General features: G+C 43.0%; 1 protein-coding gene across 4 annotated transcripts in view; it reads right to left on the bottom strand.

The window, feature by feature from the left end:
* Positions 1-18394, bottom strand: part of KIZ (kizuna centrosomal protein) — a 91999-nt gene extending 73605 nt beyond the window's left edge. For 2 of the 4 annotated variants that reach the window (XM_055544103.1, XM_055544105.1), the window contains exons 1-4: positions 18184-18394; positions 10520-10582; positions 8323-8476; positions 3448-3540 (exon numbers count right to left, since the gene is read on the bottom strand). In XM_055544103.1, coding sequence (XP_055400078.1) covers positions 3448-3540; positions 8323-8476; positions 10520-10582; positions 18184-18290 — 417 coding nt within the window. In that variant the 5' untranslated portion in view covers positions 18291-18394. Of the gene's footprint in view, positions 1-3447; positions 3541-8322; positions 8477-10519; positions 10583-18183 lie in introns of those variants that run through there. The other 2 variants (XM_055544104.1, XM_055544106.1) reach the window with 2 other exon arrangements.
* Between the last annotated feature and the right edge of the window lie 2191 nt (positions 18395-20585).

Below are 20585 nucleotides of genomic sequence, written 5' to 3'. Positions count from 1 at the left end.
GATTACTGAAGAGAACACATGACTCTGAAGAGCCGCCACCGGATGCACGGACACACTAGGTGCCCTATTATAAAACTGAGCCAAAGTTCTACCCTGAAAAAATAGACTACTATCTGATCATTCTCCTTAGTAGAGCATCCAAGTTACTGCTTTTGGTTGAAAGGTGCACAATCACTTTTTAAAGATATCCTTCTGTAACTCAGAATTATCATGAATTTGAAAGCTCCTCTCCCCTTCATTGGTGTTTTCCATCTCAATGGCCACCCCAACTCAGGGTCTCTGGTTCATTCCTTGCATCTGAACAAAGCCTGGTTTCCTCGCTCCATGAGCTCCTTCCCCCAGGGCACCCCACACCACACTGCCAGGCCTGCCTTCCCCCACCTCTGATGGAACTGCTCTGCGCCCCAGTGCTTCCTCCACCTGCCCCACTGTGCACGTGCATGCACAATGATTCAGGGCGGGGGATGTCAATCACTGAGCGTGGGACAGAGTTCCACGATGGTCCTTTCCAAGCTCATCTTCTCCCACTTCCTGTAAGAACATTGGCCCTTAGCCAGGCTGACGGCTGCCCACCAGGCTTCCAGCTTCCACTCCCTCATTCACAATATTTCCAAACTGGAGAATGTCTATCACATCCCCGGGGACTGGCACCTGCCCCACCCTTCACGTCAGCTCACATGGCACCTCCTCCCCCGGCCGCAGAGGACGCACTGCAGAGGAAGTGAACTCTCTTTCTCCATGGAGCTGGCCCTCAGCACACATTATCCTGGGCCTGGGAAAGAATAGCACTTTGTGGAGAACACCTGGAGGGCAAGCATCGTGGCATTCCTAGAGGGACCCGCTGTGGCTTCTCAAACAGAGCACTCGCTCAACAATGATCCACTGAATTCAACCACGGGGCTCAGGCCAGTCCCTGGAGACCAGTGCTCCAGGCACAGAGTCTAACTCATATGATGCTGAAAGAAGAGGTGCACAGGTTTCCAATGAAAGATAAAACACACCCCCAAATGATAAGGAATTGTTCTAGTTTTGTATTTAGTAAGGATTAACTACTTTGGAAACAATGACAGACTATTTTTTTGGACTCCAAAATCACTGCAGATGGTGACTGCAGCCATGAAATTAAAAGATGCTTGCTCCTTGGAAGAAAAGTTATGACCAACCTAGACAGCATATTAAAAGGCAGAGATATTACTTTGCCAACAAAGGTCTGTCTAGTCAAAGATATGGTTTTCCCAGTAGTCATGTATGGATGTGAGAGTGGGACTATGAAGAAAGCAGAACACTGAAGAACTGATGCTTTTGAACTGTGGTGTTGGAGAAGACTCTTGAGAGTCCCCTGGACTGCAAGGAGATCCAACCAGTCCATCCTAAAGGAAATCATCCCTGAATGTTCATATGAAGAACTGAAGCTGAAGCTGAAATTTAATACTTTGGCTACCTGATACGAAGAACTGACTCATTGGAAAAGACCCTGATGGTGGGAAAGACTGACGGCAGAAGGAGAAGGGGATGACAGAGGATGAGATGTTTGGATGGCATCACCGACTCAATGGACATGAGTTTGAGTAGGCTCCAGGAGTTGGTGATGGACAGGAAAGCCTGGCATGCTGCAGTCCATGGGGCTGCAAAGAGTCAGACATGACTGAGCGACTGAACTGAACTGAGTGAACTACTTTGGGATTTTGCTGTAATGTCTTTACCTTTTAATTGATGGAACATCAATGGGAAATTGAAAAAAGGAAACTTATAAATGTCTCAAAGTGTTACCTAATTGATTCTTACATACGCAAACAGACAAAGCTTTTAAGGAGGTAACACTTTTCAGTAAAAAGGAAACACTTCTAATTATTCTGTGTAACATGTTAGGGGGTTGGCCGCTATATGTCTCTTGCCCTAATGTTAAATATGACTGAAAAGGAAACTGTATAACTACACATAAGGTAAGGAATCAGTAGTACCAATAGAAAAAAAAATCTCCCGTTTTACTTAAGTACCATTGACACTGCCATACTAACAACGTGACTATCAGGAACAGCACAGAAAGAACAAACTGGATTATAGATTTAAAAACATGTCAATTATTTCACGACCAAATGTCAAACAGAAAGATTGCCTGAATGGCTCAGAAGTCTATCACATCACACCACATTTGGTGTACATTTAATGGCAGAGAAGTCATTTATCATTAAAGGCCTTTTCATATAGGTCAAGGTTGCTGGGGCTTGGTGTTTTGTATCCTACAGTTTAAAGAATGCTCTAAATTCTAGGTTTTTTAACTTTTTAATCTTTAGGAAAGAAAACTAAAACTTTCTATAAACTCAGATTAATGCCTGCTAATGCACAGAAAAAAAAGAAAAACTAAAACCTTGCTCCTACTATAAAAACAAAATAGTGTGGCCTCTGTTTCTTTTCTGATAAGAGTCTTAAATACCAAACAGTTAACTGCATAATAACATTTACTGGCAGCCAGGCAGCCTGCTTAGCAGATATATAAAGCAGGTAAAAGGAGAAAAAGTTAATTTCTTGGCTGAATGATTCCATCGGTAGCTATAGGGCAAACCTGAAAGTCTTTTAGTAAAGTAGCAGTTGATTCTTCTATCAATCTGTAGCACACATACTCTTCCAAGGAAAGCATTAAATATGAAAATCATATCCCGTTATCATCTGTTTCCAGCTTTCAGCCCAGGAAGCTTTTCTTAATGAATGCTGCAGCCTAAGGAGCAAGCACGCTGTTGGCTTCTCTGAATAATGGAGTGATGCTCCCGGTTTTGCTTATTACAATATCAACTTGCTGAGGGGGTTTCACACATAGTCACAAGTGACTACTCTTGCCAGCATGCTCCAAGTTATTACAAGATGTTTTTAGACATTTCATCTAAAAGAGCTTTACTGCTTTTAGTGAAGAAAACATCTATGGTCTTGAACAGAATCATTTATATGGAGATAGGGAGGAGGATTAGAAGCCTGCATTACGGCAGATACATAGCAGAATTTATTTAAGTATTCCTTGCCGTTCTTTTTTGTCTGCTGCTGAGATATGCAATCCTTTCTTTCCACTTTATCTATGAAAAGGTTAAAATGTACAAAATTATGTATACAAAGAAAAGCAGCAAAATGCCCATTTTGTTTACCGCTCATTTAAAACATTTCTGGAATGAAAAAAAAAGCAGCTACAAAGCATTATAAAAACACAATTTCATCTGCTAACAACACTGAGGTTTTCTTTGGGATCTATCTCTTTTGCAGCCACAGTGACTGCCTTTCAGCAAGTTTAATTGAATTATACACTAAAGCAATACTCTATAAGCAAATATCTTTAAATAATCACTTAGAGTGTAATCAAAAAGATCTTTGTAACAAGATGATCTTATTTAAAACAATATCTTAAAAGATGAACACTCCAAAAATCCTGTTAACAGAAAGTTTATCATTTTAACTTACTACCTTTTCTTTGTCTTCATCTTTCAGTTCACCTTTTTTCCCCAGGCTATCTTTTGAGAGTAGCTGCATCTTCTTAATTTGAGTCTCAAATTCAATCTAAAAATAAACAAAGTTTGATTTTGTGGAGGATATTATTACAACCAACACCTGTCCATATTTTTCAGTCTTTACAACATAAAAGGAACAGTGAAGAGACAGAAGAAGCTGATACAGCTGAGAAATTTAGCTTATCTTAGAAACCGCACAATTTCAGAAACAACACATATCAAGAGCTGAATTCTGTAAAACGTTATATATTTTAAATAAAATAGCATTGATGGAAGTTTTACTTAGCCTTTCATCAATTCAGGAAATAAAACCTTGATGATATTAAGCTACATGAAAATCCAGTTATTTTATCTTGAAAGTAACACATTAGATGATGTTCTCTGAAAAGTTCTGTCCTTAAAAAGGGAAAAGAAAGCAATCCTACTGATTTCTTATCTGAATGATATCTACATAGTATCCCGGTCCTATTCATCACAGCCACTGAATGTATTATTTGCTAGACCACCAGCTGGAAACACACGCCATTTCTCAGGGACACATGCACTGCGGACGTCTGTGATCAGCACCGCAGCGTCAGTTTATTCTGGCCCTAATAACTTCAAGATGTCAGTGTCACTATCACGCTCCAAGTGATGAAAAGGACTCCATTATGAAGTGACTTTTCCTTAAAAGCAAGGCATAAAAAGCTTTGTTCAAAGCATAATGAAACTTTGATTCATATGTTAGTAATTAAAGCCTTAAAAAGCCCTTGACTATGGTCATCACAGATAATTTTCCATCACAGAACATTTTCCAAATGAGGCAGTGATGCTCTGCAATTAGAAACACACCTATAAGATAATAAAATTAGAAAACTGTTTTCTCAGTTCTCAGTCTAAATACAAAATGGGCCCAAGTTTTTTTTGACACTCAAAAAGTGAACAGACAATAATAACCAAAATTGACTTGTCTCCCTCAAAATATCTTAAAACGTATTATATGATGCCCCATTTTTAGTAAAGTTAAGCAGGGACTTCTTTTTTCTCTATCACAGTGCTATTAACACAACAGATGGCAGTAATGATATAAAGAGATACCTAAATCAAAGTTTCATAACGCCAGTAAAAATGACAAAATAAGCCAAGAAAAGATAAAGAAATAAGGCAATTAAGAAAATCCAGTTTACTTCTTTCTGTTCTATATCTACTCTTTTGAACTCAACAGATATTTAATTTTTAAGCCCAAGAGCTTTAAGCAGGCATCCTCTACAAATGCCAAGAGAAAATATCTTTAAAAAGAGATGAAGGGCGGTTTACAAAATAAACACCAAAAATAAAGAGGTTTATTAAATAATAAGTCTTAAGCAAAAACTCTTTCTTCCTATGGCTTACAAATGTTTCCTTATGCTCAAGGATTTCAAGGGGAGGAGACACAGGACTAGATGGGGACTCGCTCCCCCACCCTGGGGACCTTCCCTGAGCCCTGTCATGCCAGCCCTGTGCCTGGCACTTGAATGAAGGAGGCTAAAGTGGAGGCTGGCAATGCTCCTCATATGACCCTGGAAGCTTTCCGGGTGCTCCTAGGTTCCAGCGCCCCTGTCTCTGTGCTGAAGGCTCCTCAGCCCCTGGGGAGGCTGCTCTGCCCACAGGAGCACATGGGTAATGAAACCTCACCCTCTGTACCCCTCCTCCATCAGCCCTCAACCAGTGATGCTTGGCATCCAGGAGCTGCATCTCCCAAATGCTCTGAACCACTCGGTGGAGCGTCCCTGTGGGATTAATCTCCATGTGCCGACTGGAGCTGACTCAACACCCCGTTTCGGTCACCTGTTCTTCCTTGTCTCAGCTACTCACCTGCAGCATCCTTGCACTTCCCATGCAAGCCACTTACAGCCAGACCCTGTCTCAGGATCAGCTTCAGAGAAAAGCCAAACAGACAAGACCAGAGGACACCTGAGGAAAAATGCTAATGACAAGCTGCCACGGTGGGGAGTGGGGGTTGGGGGAGAGGATGAAGGGGGCAGGAGGGGTGGGGCATGTCTTCAGAGCACCGCTGATTCTCTGGTTTACATTCATGAACGGAGCCTTAAGCACTCAACCTGAATACTGAGAGGGGAAAACCTGAAGGGCTGTAGTTAAGACTATTAGTTGAGCACAGCCAACCTCCAAACCTTGATTTCTAAGTACCCCTCTGCACTCAAAGGGGTACAGAGCTGCACTGTGAGCTATACTCACAGCTCCTCACATAAGAGCCTAATTCCAGGTCTGAGGCAGGGAAACAGAAGGTAAACCTGGAACATCCTATCAAAAGGACAGGAAAATGTGAAGAGCAAAAGAATAATTACAGTAACTGATAATGTAATGATGAAATAAAAATTCATAAGCCCACAGTGAATTGTGGAGGGAGGAGGAGGAGGAAAGGAAGGTCTTCTTCATGAAATGCCAGCTAACAAAGGTATTGATAGAAGATAAGATCAAATCAGAAACATTTCACAACTTCCACTATAACTGATTCAGGCATCATTAATGGATCCTAAAACCACTAGGCAAAAGGCTGCTGAGAAACAAGGTATTCCCAAGATGCCAAGCCACCACTCCGCAGATTATTTACTAATTTTCAAAGCAGAGAAAGGTACCTTACAATAGAGAGACCTAGAGACTGCGGTATTAACCAAGACATCAAACTCAGCCTCGCTCAAGCAGGACCACCCGACATCATAGCTCATATACCTCCTGACGGGATACATCAGGGTGTATATAACTTCAGGCATGACTATTTAAATTTAACTAACACCAAAACTCAGTCCTCAGTGTCCCAAGCTACATTTTAAGTGCTCAACAACTGCGTATGGCTAGCGGCAACTATATCAGACAGCATCTATAGGGAGAAGGTTCCCATCTCCACAAAACTCTACTGGGAGGTGCTAGTGTAGGCTGAATTACTAGTTCACAAGAAATACAGGGAACACTACACAAGTTAAATGACACCACAAAGAAATAACAAGTCAAATTCAGAATGTAAGTCATCCTACAAACAACTGGCCTGCCTTCTTCAAAAAGTCAGTATCATTTGGGGAAAAAAAAAAGGAAGAGGGGTAGGAGACCAAATCAGATTAACAGATTAAAAAAGAACACAATAAAAAATATAACATGTGAACCCTGGTTGGCTCTTGGTTTGGAAAAACAGACTTTTGAAGAGAACTGCAGAAACTAAAATATCAACTGAATATTAAATATTATGGAATCATTAGTAATCTCATTAGATATGATAATGGTATGATTATGGAGGAGACTGCCCTTGTTTTTAGAGAATCCACACTTAAGTATTTAGGGGAGAAATGTCATGGTTTCTGCAGCTTACTTTCAATGGCTCAGGAATAAATACACAAACACAGACACAGGCCAAGCAAATATAGCAAAATATTTATAACTGTTATAAATATTTATATCTGGATAGATCACAAGATGTCAGTCCATTTAGGGTGCTATAATAAAACAGTACTGGTTGGGCAGCTCATAAATAATTGGAATTGTTGATGAGTTGTGGAGGCTGGAAGCCAAGATCAAGGTGGCCTTCTGGAGAGAGCCCCCATCCTGGTTCAGAGCTACCATCTTCTCACTGTGTCCTCAGTGGAAGGGGCCAGGAGTGCCCTGGAGCCTCTGTTATGAAGCACTAATCCCATTCATGAGAGCCCCACCCTTGTGACTTAAGCACCTCTCAAAGGCCCCACCCACTAATAATACACTTTTGTGGGGTTAGGATTTCAGTGTATGAATTTGGGCAGGGTTACACAAACGTTCAGACCATAGCACGAATGTTTATTATAATAATTCTTTTCATGTATATTTAAAACTTCTATAATACAAGGCTAGGGGGAAAGTTCCGGAGAAGGCAATGGCGCCCCACTCCAGTACTCTTGCCTGGAAAATCCCATGGACGGAGGAGCCTGGTAGGCTGCAGTCCATGGGGTCGCTAAGCATCGGACACGACTGAGCGACTTCACTTTCACTTTTCACTTTCATGCATTGGAGAAAGAAATGGCAACCCACTCCAGTGTTCTTGCCTGGAGAATCCCAGGGACGGGGGAGCCTGGTGGGCTGCCATCTATGGGGTCGCACAGAGTCGGACACGACTGAAGTGACTTAGCAGCAGTACCAGGGGGAAAGTTCAAGAGGGAAAAAAAGGAATGCTGAAGCCAACTTCTCCTGTAACCAGTGAGCAGGTGGGTTAAGTCAGGCAAAAGCCCTGAGCAGCATAGGCTCAGTGAGAAATGAGGCCTCGCCCTCCACGTTTGGCACAGTTTGTCAAGCAGCCTAAGGGAGTGGGGAGCCAGGGTGAGAGATGGCAGGGAAGGGTAAGCTATTCTGACTCTCAGAGTTGATGGGCATGAGGACCAACTCCTTGGACCAGTTCTCCCCCTCAGTTTCCTCCTGACACCTGGCCTGCCCAGAACAGAGGGGCCCACGCCAGAGAAAAAGAACCCTCTGAAGAAGGAGCCAGTCTCTGCAAGATATCCTGATGATGCCAAGAGATACCAGGTACTGGGTGAGGGGCCAGGTATGGCTAGTGGCCATGCCTGTTTAAGTTAACCACTTGTATAGTATAACAAAGCACAGACATTCCAGTAACTCAACTAAAGCAGAAATCTGAGAACATGCAATTTCAACCTGTCTGATCAAAATGTGGCCATATGGTAATTAATTCCTGGAAAAAACTGACAGTTAATCTTCTGGATAAACAACCTAACGTTAGTGACTGTCACAGATTTGAAACCTATTCTCGCCATTCCCAATCTTAGCAAAAAAGGACAAGAAAACAAAAACATAAACAAAAAACAGTACAAAACACCACCTTCAGTTCTTGCAGCTTCTCTAAACTTGCAGTAATGTTAGCTTGGATCCGCTCAAACTGCTTTAAATATTCTTGGTTTCGAAAACGAGCATTCTTTTCTGATTCACATATTTCCTTCAGGTACTTCTTTAGTTTTATATACTTCAGCTTAGCTCTAGAGGAGTAAAAGCAGATTTTTAAACAATGGAGTTAGACTTGGACAAATCTAAGGATTTGCTTTAACAAAACTGTTAATGAGACAGTGTATTTTAAGATATTTTACCCAAATGCTGCAGCCCAAAGGACAGAATGTATATGCATCTTTAGAGAGGAAATTAATGCAACATCACTGAGGTATCACCTCTAGGCATAACTCTCCTGAGAAATGGACACAAGACCACATTACAGCATTCACACATATTTACATGGATTTCTTTCTCAAAATTAAGTGTGGTGTCAAGAGCAGGGTCTATGTGGCCCTGTGCAGGTGAACAGCCCATTAGCATGCTTTTATGTGACAGCTTCAAAACTACCTGTTCATGCTGCTGCTGCTGCTGCTGAGTTGCTTCAGTTGTGTCCAACTCTGTGCGACCCCATAGACAGCAGCCCACCAGGCTCCGCCATCCCTGGGGTTCTCCAGGCAAGAACACTGGAGTGGGTTGCCATTTCCTTCTCCAATGCATGAAAGTGAAAAGGGAAAGTGAAGTCTCTCAGTCATGTCCGACTCTTCGCAACCCCATGACTGCAGCCCACCAGGCTCCTCTATCCATGGGATTTTCCAGGCAAGAGTACTGGAGTGGGTTGCCATTGCCTTCTCCTACCTGCTCATATAGAAACAGAATCAAACTATACACTATAACCCATAAACATTTTAAAAAATTTAGAAATTTAAAGTGCTCCAAAAGGTCTCATTTAGATATTTTAAATTTTTGTTAGAAACTGCAATAATGCACTGTATTATGAAAATATTTTATAATAGCATATGGGTTGTAACTCTGCTCAAATTGTGAAGAAACGTTTCAGTTCAGTTCAGTTACTCAGTTGTGTCCGACTCTTTGAGACCCCGTGGACTGCAGCACACCAGGCCTCCCCATCCATCACCAACTCCCAGAGCCTACTCAAACTCATGTTCATCAAATCCACCCAACCATCTCATCCTCTGTTGTCCCCTTCTCCTCCTGCCTTTGATCCTTCTCAGCATCAGGGTCTTTTCCAATGAGTCAGTTCTTTGCATCAAGTGGCCAAAGTATTGGAGTCTCAGCTTCAGAATCAGTCCTTCCAGTAAATATTCAGGGCTGATTTCCTTTACGATGGACTGGTTCGATCTCCATGCAGTCCAAGGGACTCTCAAGAGTCTTCTCCAACACAATTCAAAAGCATCAATTCTTCAGCATTCAACTTTCTTAACAGTCCAACTCTTACATCCATACCTATGACTACTGGAAAAACCATTGTTTTGACTAGATGGACCTTTGTTAGCAAAGTAGTGTTTCTGCTTTTTAATATACTGTCTAGGTTGGTCATAGCTTTTCTTCCAAGGAGCAAGCATCTTTTAATTTCATGGCTGCAGTCACCATCTGCAGTGATTTTGGAGCTCCCCAAAATAAAGAAATGTTTGGAAACTCCAAAATGAGATACCACATAACCCTGCCTAATATTTTGTTGAAAGGTCAGCTATAATAATTATGCCTTAATCACTCACAGATTCACTATGTTTAAATTGTGACCCAAAAGATAAGACTATAATGTGTCTTATTTTTAAGATATTTAAGCAAAATAGATTCCTGAAATTACACAGATACCAAATAATGAAAATATAGTAATTTTAAAAATCTATTTTAATCAAATTTATTCTTATACTTGATAGTGATTATATGAAATTGCAGTGTTTACTTGAAACATTTACACATCAAAAATAAGAAATAATAACAGGACTACAACTATGGTATTTGTAACATATATTAGGGTTAAATTTTGATTGTTGTTTAGTCGCTAAGTCATGTCCGACTCTTTGCAACCCCATGGACTGTAGTCTGCCAGGCTCCTCTGTCCACAGGATTTTCCTTCAAGTCAAGAATCCTGAAGTGGGTTGCCATTTCTTTCTCCATGGTATCTTCCCGATCCAGGGATCAAACCCAGGTCTCCTGTATTGCAGGCAGATTCTCTACCATCTGAGCCAGGCAAACTGGTCTTAAAATTTTCTGCTGTCCTATCTTACCTGCATACATCAGACTGATGATATTCATAAAGTTTCCTTTCCAGGTCCAATCTCTTCTTTTCGCTATAATAAAGAAACATTTCATGAATAAATTACACTGGTCAGTAACAGGCAGTCAAATTTAGAACATGATCTCCTTTTTGAAAATGCTTCTCTGGTCTGAAGTGAAAAGAAAGTGAAAGTCATTCAGTCATGTCTGACTCTTTGCAACCCCATGGACTATAGCCTCCCAGGTGCCTCTGTCTATGGAATTCTCCAGGCAAGAATATTCCAATAGATAGCCGCTCCCTTCTCCAGGGGATTCTCCCAACGCAGGGGTTGAACCCAGGTATTCCGCATTGCAGGCGGATTCTTTATTGTTTGAGCCACCAAGGAAGCCCAGGAATACTGGAGCCTATCCCCTCTCCAGGGGATCTTCCTGACCAGCTGCGCTACTAGGGAAACCCTCTCTGGTTTAAGAAGCAGAAAATGCCAGCTGCATGTGAAACTCAAGACACAAGAACTTAGCAGTCACTAGGGAAGTCAAAAAGCAGAAAGGACACCAGTATGAAGCAAAAAGAACAAGCTTTTTGAAATAAATGTGGAAATGCAGTGAGCAAAGCCTAGAAAGCAGGTTCATTCACTCCCCAAGTGTTATTTCTTGAGTGCCTTCATGAGCCAGGCTCTGCTCTAGTTCTGGAGATTGATTTGGTGAATGAGCCAACTAAGGCTCCTACCCTAAACCAGTGACATTCAAGAGGTAAGGACAGACAATACACAAGATAAACATGTAAAATACAACATGGCCAGCATCTCTGAGAGCTAAGATCCATCTCTGAGGATTCCGCCAGGTCTAGACATGAGGCTACCCTAAAACCATCCTGGACTGCAGGTTGGGGGCTCATTCTGTTTTCCACCAGATGATCCTGGGCAGGACCTCATGGCTGAGTCAGGAAGGGGTCTCTAAGAAGCAGACCTGGCCTCACTCACGTTTAGGGGAGACCAGGTCCCTGACACCATGACTGTGATCTGGGGGCGTTTCCCTGTATAACCTGGAAACACCATCATGATCGATCACTGACAGCCATTCCCAGGAGCTACGCCACGCAGGCTTCTGAGCTTTCTGATGAGTGCTGGCAGGAAGCTGGAGGACAGAGCGGGCATGCCCACCTGCACACCTGGTCTGGTGAGAAGCAGGGGAAACTGGGCGGCAGAAACGGTGGCAGTGGCCAAAACCCAGGGGCTGGAGAGGAAAACCACTGGACAGGAAGCCATTCCAGCCTCAAAAAGAGCCCTGGGGAGTTTCAGCCGCAGACTCTGCTCCATGACCACCAGAGTAACAGCTTCAACTGAAGCCATGCTGCTAATTTAAGCTAACATTAACTAAGGGTGAAAAAGAAATCGTATAATGTCTTAAAAAAAAAAAAAGACTGTGAATCAAAGACAAGGATTCTGGCAAAGGAAGGGTTCAGTGGCTTCCTGTGGGAAAGGGCTGAGGCATGGTCACTTGGGAGCCCTTGATTGTTAGTTTCTATTTTCCTTCAGTCATTTTTTTCCCTTAAAACCCCCAAAGGTTATACTGTTAGCTTTATTATAAGTAAATTTCTCTGCTCAACGTAATCTAGAATGAAAACCACTATTTAGCCAAAATTCTTTTAAAGGGAAAATGGTGTCCAAAACCCAAACACCTAATCTCTGCTTGTGGAACACAACCCATTCCTTAGCTGGGAAGTGCCTATGTTTAAAAAAGAAAAAAAACTGTAGAATCACCAATTTTAAACTAGTAGCTTCAAACAGATCTTTACTTTCTCATTTCTAAGAGTGAACTTGAAGTAAATATGGCATAACGCCTTCCATGTTAGAGATTTTTATTCCCCGTCTAAAATTTCACAATCAGTATGATAACAAGGAGTGGCTTGTTTAACACTAAATGACGAGGGCAGAAGGTCCTTAAACATGGCTATGACTTTTGTCCCTGATGTTCTGCTTCAGGCCTATGGTGCTCCTGCCAGGAAAGCATGATCATTGTCCGTTTGCAAGGAACCATGAGACGGACCCAGCTGGAGGGTTATCCTCTGGGATGAGAGGTATAGCCTATGAAACTGTGAGGAACACGAAAGACAGGTCAAGACAGGGGAATGTGTCCAGACTGGGAGAGGCTGGAGAGACACGTTAACACAGGTTCACAGGTGGAATTCTGGACCAGGAAAAAAAAGGTGTTAAGACAGCTGCTGAAATTTGATTGGAGTTTGTGGATTGGTATATGGATGTTAGTTTCCTGACAAGAAGGGTTATATGGTAATCATGTCAGGGGCATCACATACCTGCACTTTTCAAATGGTTTGGACAAGTCTCGTGCTTTTAGACAGGCAGACAAATAGAAAGGGGGAAAGAAAATGAAATAAAAAGTTAAGAGTTGAGAGATCTGGGTGAAGGGAATATTAGAGGTCTTTGTCCTATTTACCTGCAACTTTTCTGTAAGCTTGGCCTTGTTTTAAAATAATTTTAAAAATTCACCTATGACCTCACATGGAAGGACCACAGTCTTTATGGAAATCTATCAGCTCTCAAACAACCAGTTCTTTTCAATAAAGAATGTAAAACTTCCTCGTTCCTACTCTATCTTCACTACACACAGACATCCACTGGTCACACTTCTCTACTCTAACACTTCAAAAACTGAAAAATCACAGTCAAACACCTCTTGGCCTTCTAATTCCAGACAAAATGATGCTGATCTCATTAACTCTTCCTCACAGGCTCATTCTTCTAAACACATCCACACGGCAGCACTCTGACATTGGCTTTCCTATCTGTTCTTCTCAATCTAAGCCTTAAGATATTTACCCCAACAAAAAAGCCAGAGAAAGGCTTATTGGGAGGATCATCTTGCAATTTCTGCACCTTAAATCTCTATTTCAAAATCTTTAAATACCCAGCCCTGGGATGTATATTCACAGGTCCCAGTTTCCATCACCTCATCCTAGACCTGACCTTTTGAAGTTTTACACACCTGGGTGGTCCTCAAAGCACCAGCCACGAGCTTTAGTTTTCTCCTTATAAGCCACTTGTTATTCTGTTTTTGTCTCAATACCATCTTCAGCTTTACTCAACAAATATCTCAGCATCAATTTCTGGACTATTATGGTATCTCACTTGGAATCAATACCGACACTGAAAAAACTGGGGTTGGTTAATAGCCTTTCAAAGGGATGTTTTTATATGATTTTAAGAGTTGATTCCACATTCATGTTGCTACCATGCTTGTGGCACTAGATACATTGTAACAAATCACTGCATCAGGCTCTTTTAGATTCAGTGACTGGTGTTCATCACAATGAGGAGAAAACACCTTATACAAAAAGGAAAAAATTCAGAATATAAAATTACATCTGTATGTGACAACAGCTAAGACAATGTGGGTTAAAAATATACCATTTACGAAGTGGACTGCCAGGAGTATGTGATGGACAGGGAGGCCTGGCGTGCTACAGCCCACGGAGTCGCAAAGAGTTGGACACGACTAAGCGACTGACCTGAACTAAACACTGCGATGGCCCACCTCTTAAGAGAACTGAGAAAAGACAAGTTGTTTTTCTCTTTCATTCCCAGGACATTTCCAGACTGACAAACCAGCTGTGACTACCTGCGGTTGCAGATATCAAAACAGCTCCAGTTTTAGGACACAAAGGTCCTTACGGTCACTGGGATTGATCAAACAAACAGGTACATCCAAACACTGAAATAGGATATAGACAATAATATTCATTGCTCATTGCTTTGCAAAACTAACAGCTTTCAACTTCCTTTTACTTTAAGGCTCACTGCTCTCAGTTCAGTTCAGCTGCTCAGTCGTGTCTCACTCTTTGTGATCCCATGGACTGCAACATGCCAGGCCTCCCTGTCCATCGCCAACTCCCAGAGTTTACTCAAACTCAAGTCCACTGAGTCAGTGATGCCATTCAAACATCTCATCCTCTGTCGTCCCCTTCTCCTCCCACCTTCAATCTTTCCCAGAATCAGGTCTTTTCAAATGAGTCAGTTCTTCGCATCAGGTGGCCAAAGTATTGGGGTTTCAGCTTCAGCATCAGTCCTTCCAATGATTATTCAGGACTGATCTTCTTTAGGATTGACTGGTTGGATCTCCTTGCAGTCCAAGGGACTCTCAAGAGTCTTCTCCAACACCACAGTTCAAAAGCATCAATTCTTCGGCGCTCAGCTTTCCTTATGGACCAACTCTCACATCCATACATGACTACTGGAAAAACCATAGCTTTGACTAGACACACCTTTGTTGGCAAAGTAATGTCTCCGCTTTTTAATATACTGTCTAGATTGGTCGTAACTTTTCTTCCAAGGAGCAAGCATCTTTTAATTTCATGGCTGCAGTCACCATCTGCAGTGATTTTGGAGCCCCAAAAAATAAAGTCTGACACTGTTTCCACTGTTTCCCCTTCTATTTGCCATGAAGTGATGGGACCAGATGCCATGATCTTAGTTTTCTGAATGTTGAGCTTTAAGCCAACTTTTTCATTCTCCTCTTTCACTTTCATCAAGAGGCTCTTTAGCTCTTCTTCACTTTCTGCCATAAGGGTGGTGTCATCTGCATATGTGAGTTATTGATATTTCTACCAGCAATCTTGATTCCAGCTTGTGCTTCTTCCAGCCCAGTGTCTCTCATGATGTACTCTGCATATAAGTTAAATAAGCAGGGTGACAATATATAGCCTTGATGTACTCCTTTACCAGTTTGGGACCAGTCTGTTGTTCCATATCCAGTTCTAACTGTTGCTTCCTGACGTGCATACAGATTTCTCAGGAGGCAGGTCAGGTGGTTTGGTATTCCCATCTCTTGAAGAATTTTCCACAGTTTGTTGTGGTCCACACAGTCAAAGGCTTTGGCATGGTCAATAAAGCAGATGTTTTTCTGGAACTCGCTTTTTCAATGATCTGACGGATGTTGGCAATTTGATCTCTGGTTCCTCTGCCTTTTCTAAATCCAGCTTGAACATCTGGAAGTTCACGGTTCACGTACTGTTGAAACCTGGCTTGCAGAATTTTGAGCATTACTTTACTAGCGTGTGAGATGAGTGCAATTGTGCGGTAGTTTGAGCATTCTTTGGTATTGCCTTTCTTTGGGACTAGAATGAAAACCAACCTTTTCCAGTCCTGTGTCAGCTGCTGAGTTTTCCAAATTTGCTGGCATATTGAGTGCAGCACTTCTACAGCATCATCTTTTAGGATTTGAAATAGCTCAACTGGAATTCCATCACCTCTACTCGCTTTGCTCATAGTGATACTTCCTAAGGCCCACTTAACTTCGCATTCCAGGATGTCTGGCTCTAGGTTGGTGATCACACCATTGTGGTTATCTTTGTGAAGATCTTTTTTGTATAGTTCTTCTGTGTATTCTTGCCACCTCTTCTTAATATCTTTTGCTTCTGTTAGACAAAAGAGAATCTCACTGCTCTACTAGACAAAAAAAAAATCTCTGGCCTTACTTTACCTCAAAGCCCCTATCTCTGGTGATGAACATGTCAGAGAAGCTGAATGACCAGCTCAAGGTCACATAACTGTTCATGAACTAGAAGCTTGGTTTCTACATTTCTCTTGCAGTTTTCTCTGCATCCAAAGTTATTTGCCTCTGTGTTTATTACCTATGCATTAGAGTTAGTTAGGGACTTTTTAAAATGAAAAATGAATACACACAGTAACAGATTTATACTGACTCAAAAATGAAAAAAAACCTCCCAAGGCAGAACCATGAATAGGCTATAAAGCATGACTCAGATTCCTTATATAATTTCAACAGCCTCACCTTGCTTAACAGTGCAACCATTAAGTATTAAACATAAAGTGAGTAATAATCATTACACAGTTATCATACCATAAGGACTATAAACGGCCAGGTGTTCTGAGCACAGGAAACAAAAATGATAACTCACAATTAACTTAGTTTTTGTTTTTTTTAATGCTATGATTCAAACTAGTAACATTTTAAAATTAGAACCTGGGTTAAGGGGGACTTCCCTGGTGGTCCAATGGTTAAGACTCTGCACTTCTAATGCAGGGGTTGTGGGTTTGATCCCTGGTCCAGGAACTAAGATCCCACATGCCACATGGTAAGACCAAAAAATTAAAATAAAAATAAAATTAGAACATGGGTTAAGAGATACAAATAACTCAAGGCCTGTGGTAAGGAAGCCACTCTTTTAACAGAATAGAGTCAACAAGCCCTTTAAGTGTATGATGCACAGAGCAATGTTTTGTCCCTTAATTATCAGGTGTGTGCATTTAATACCATTTTTGAAATATCATGATGCCAGTTTTCCTGATTGACCAGAAAATGGTCACTATTTAGTGGTAAATGAGTGGCTACTCAGTTCTACATACCACATTCCCAACTCCTGGACACCAGCTGGTTGACTTTGGACACCAGCTGGGGGACACTAGCTGGCTGACACTTCTACTCATTCAATAAACATGTATCCAGTCCCTCTGCCATTTCAGGTACTCTAACATGAGCCGAAGGTCCAGCTCTATATGGCTCCTGTCCTCTTGGAATTCTCAGTGTAGGCAGGATACGAGTCACTAGATGCATTACCTACAAGTCTTGAAGAATGCACATAAGTCAGGAATTGGTTGATACATACTTGGCACAGGGAAGGCACTACAAGAACTGAATTTTTTTTAAGTTGGAGGAGAGGTGAGTGGGTGGGTGGGTGCGCAGTGGTATGTCAGAAAGAAAACAAGACGTAGAAAGATTAAGAGTTAAACAAAATAAATAATAATAAATTAAAGGTGAGGAAGATTAAGGAAGTCTGCTGCAGATGCTCTATAAATAGTCTGACAGGAATTAAATTTAGCATAGGATGAATACAATTCCTTTTCAAAACCAGTAACTTCTGCCTTTACCTTACATGTAACTATTGTCATTTCAGAATCATCACCGCGTGCAGCACCCCTCTTCAGTAAAATGACTCTGTAACTTTTAAACACTCATTAAAAGTGCTATTTATCAAGAGATCCAAAATTCTATTTCCTTTCTTGTCGACTAATGAGATTTCCAACTCCAATTAACTTAGCAGCTAAATAATAGCTTCAACAACCAATCTTTTATGTAGATATTTGTAGTAAATTGCTTTGTAATTTTCTCTCTTTACAGTGATCAAACGGTTTTCAGTGATTCTCATCTTTTCATGTCTTAATCAACGTATCAGGAACCATCTTAAAGTTGGGACTTCTCCCGCTGGAAATCTGGCCCTGTAAAAGTCTTGTGCATTTAAACAGGGCGCATGTTTGACAAACACACGCACACACACATACTCTCCCGCCTGCGTTCCTGGGCCTGTCATCACCGAGGGAGCGCAGCTGTCAGGGCGTGATGACAACCTGAAGGGCCGGGGAGGGGGAGTGTGGAAGGGGACCAGAGAAACTCACACGCTTTGATTGAGAGTGACAGGCAGGAGACTCCGGCTTTCACTCCTGGGCGCATCCAGGGACATTCCCGCTGGGGACCTCCCACGGAGGGGTGGAGGGCAGTGTCTCCGGTAAACTCCGTCCTCCGGGAGTTTGGGGGACAGGGCTGGTCTGGACTCAGGCCCAGGGGAACCGTGGTCGGGGGCGGGGCTCCCGTGGACCCTCGGGCCGGCCGACTCCCCGCCCCCACCCCAGCTAGGCCGTACCTGTTCCGCAGCCCTTGCTGGAGGTGGGCCACATGCTCGTAGTAGTCGGGGCTCGGAAGCGCGGAAGCCCCGCGCGTCCCACAGCCGCGGCCACTCGGCTCCGTCATGGGACGGTTGAGGTCCAGGTTGTCCTAGGCGACAGCCCCAACATGCACCGCGAGCCGACACGGCGCCCCGACGCCGCGCAGGGGGCGGGGCTCGGCTCCGTGGAGGGGCGGGGCAGACGGCCTCGGGGGCGGGACGCCGTGCAGAGGCGGGACAAACGGCCAAGAGGGGCGGGGCGCCCCGGAAGAGGGCGGGCCGAGTCTGCATACGGGTGGTGGAGAGGGGGGCTTGTAACTTGGTGTCCAGGGCCTCACTGTACCACCCCCACGCCACCCCTGCCGGGAGACTGGGGCTTTCCTCTCCTCTAACCGTTCGGAGTTCTTGTGGGAGAGACCCTGGCCCTCCTTCGGGCGGGGCCCTTCTCCACAGGCCAGGTCTGAAGATGACCCCTGATCCTCGCCCCTCCACGGGTAGAGAGGATGGAGGCTGGGCTAGAGTAATCCCGTGATGGGTCTATTTTGCGGGGGTAGGCATCAAACTGCTTTAATTTGACTAGGTGCATACACTCCTTCCCTCCCTTCTTCCCAGAATTTGCTGAGTGTTGGCATCCCTAAGGGCGCAGCGGGTAAAGAATCCGCCAGCCTTGCAGGGATCCAGATTCGATCCCTGGGTAAGGAAAATCCCCTGGAGAAGGGAATGGCTACCCTCTCCCACTTTCCTTTCCTGGGAAATCGCATGGACAGAGGAGCCTAGCAGGCTGTATGGTCCATGGGGTAGCAAAGGGTCAGATGGGACTGAGTAACTAATACTCTTTTTTCACTGAATGGCCTAGTGGTTTTCCCTGCTTTTTTCAATTTAAGCCTGAATTTTGCAGTAAAGAGCTCATTTTCTGAGCTACTGCTGCTGCTGCTGCTAAGTCGCTTCAGTCGTGTCAGACTCTGTGTGACCCCATAGACGGCAGCCCACCAGTCTCCCCCGTCCCTGGGATTCTCCAGGCAAGAACACTGGAATAAGTTGCCGTTTCTCTCTCCAATGCATGAAAGTGAAAAGTGAAAGTAAAGTCGCTCAGTTGTGTCCCACCCTCAGCGACCCTATGGACTGCAGCCTACCAGGCTCCTCCGTCCATGGGATTTTCTAGGCAAAAGTACTGGAGTGGGGTGCCATTGTCAGCTGCAAACATAATCTAATTTTGATATTGACCATCTGGTGGGTGATATCCATGTATAGAGTCATCTCTTGTATTGTCGGAAAAGGGTGTTTGCTATGATCAGAATGTTCTTTTGACAAAACCCTGTAAGCCTTTGCCTGCTTCATTTTGCACCCCAAAGCCAAACTTGCCTGTTATTCTAGATATCTCTTGACTTCCTACTTTTGCATTCCAATATTCTGTGATGAAAAGGAAATCTTTTTTTGGTGTTGGTTCTGGAAGGTGTTGTAGATCTTCATAGAAGTGGTCAACTTTAGCTTCTTTGGCATCAGTGGTTGGGACATAGACTTGGATTACTGTGTTGTTGAATGGTTTGCCTTGGAAATGAACTGAGACCATTCTGTCGTTTTTGAAGTTGCATCCAAGTACTGCGTTTCCAACTGTTGTTGACTACGAGGGTCAACTCTTGTTGACTATGGACTTGTTGACTACTCCATGTCTTCTAAGGAATTCTTGCCCACAGTAGTAGATATAATGGTCATCTGTAATAAATTTGTCTATTCCTGTCCTTTTTACTGTGCTGATTCCTAAGATGTCAATGTTCACTCTTGCCATCTCCTGCTGACCACACCCAATTTACCTTGATTCATGAACTTAACATTCTAGGTTCCTATACAATATTGTTCTTTGCAGCATTGGGCTTTGCTTATCACCACCAGACACATCCATAACTGAGCGTCATTTCTGCCTTGGCCTAGTCACGTCATTCTTCCTGGGGTTATTAGTAATTGTCATAGCTTTTTGCCTTTTCATACTGTTTACGTGGTTCTTGCAGCAAGAATACTGGAGTGGGTTGTCATTTCCTCCTTCAGTGGACCATGTTTTGTCAGAACTCTTCATTATGACCCCTCTGTCTTGAGTGGCCCTGCATGGCATGGCTCATAGCTTCACTGAGTTACACAAGCCCCTTTGCCATGACACGGCTGTGATCCATGAAAGGGTTTGTTCCCATACCAGCACTTAAATGCAGAACAAAATATGAAAAAGACAAAATGCTCAGTCCTTAGCAACTGTGTTCAACCCTGACAGTAGAACCCTGTTACTTGAAAGTCTGTGCTGCCCCTCAGGCTGTGGCTAAGGCTGCAGGTTATATTAATGTTTGGTAAAGAGGGGGAACTTGCTAGCAAGTTGCTTGCAAAGTTGACATTTC

The sequence above is a fragment of the Bubalus kerabau genome, chromosome 13, assembly GCF_029407905.1.
Source record: "Bubalus kerabau isolate K-KA32 ecotype Philippines breed swamp buffalo chromosome 13, PCC_UOA_SB_1v2, whole genome shotgun sequence".
Lineage (NCBI taxonomy): Eukaryota > Metazoa > Chordata > Mammalia > Artiodactyla > Bovidae > Bubalus > Bubalus kerabau.
The sequence above is the reverse complement of the archived record's forward strand: the minus strand, read 5'-3'. Positions and strand labels throughout refer to the sequence as shown.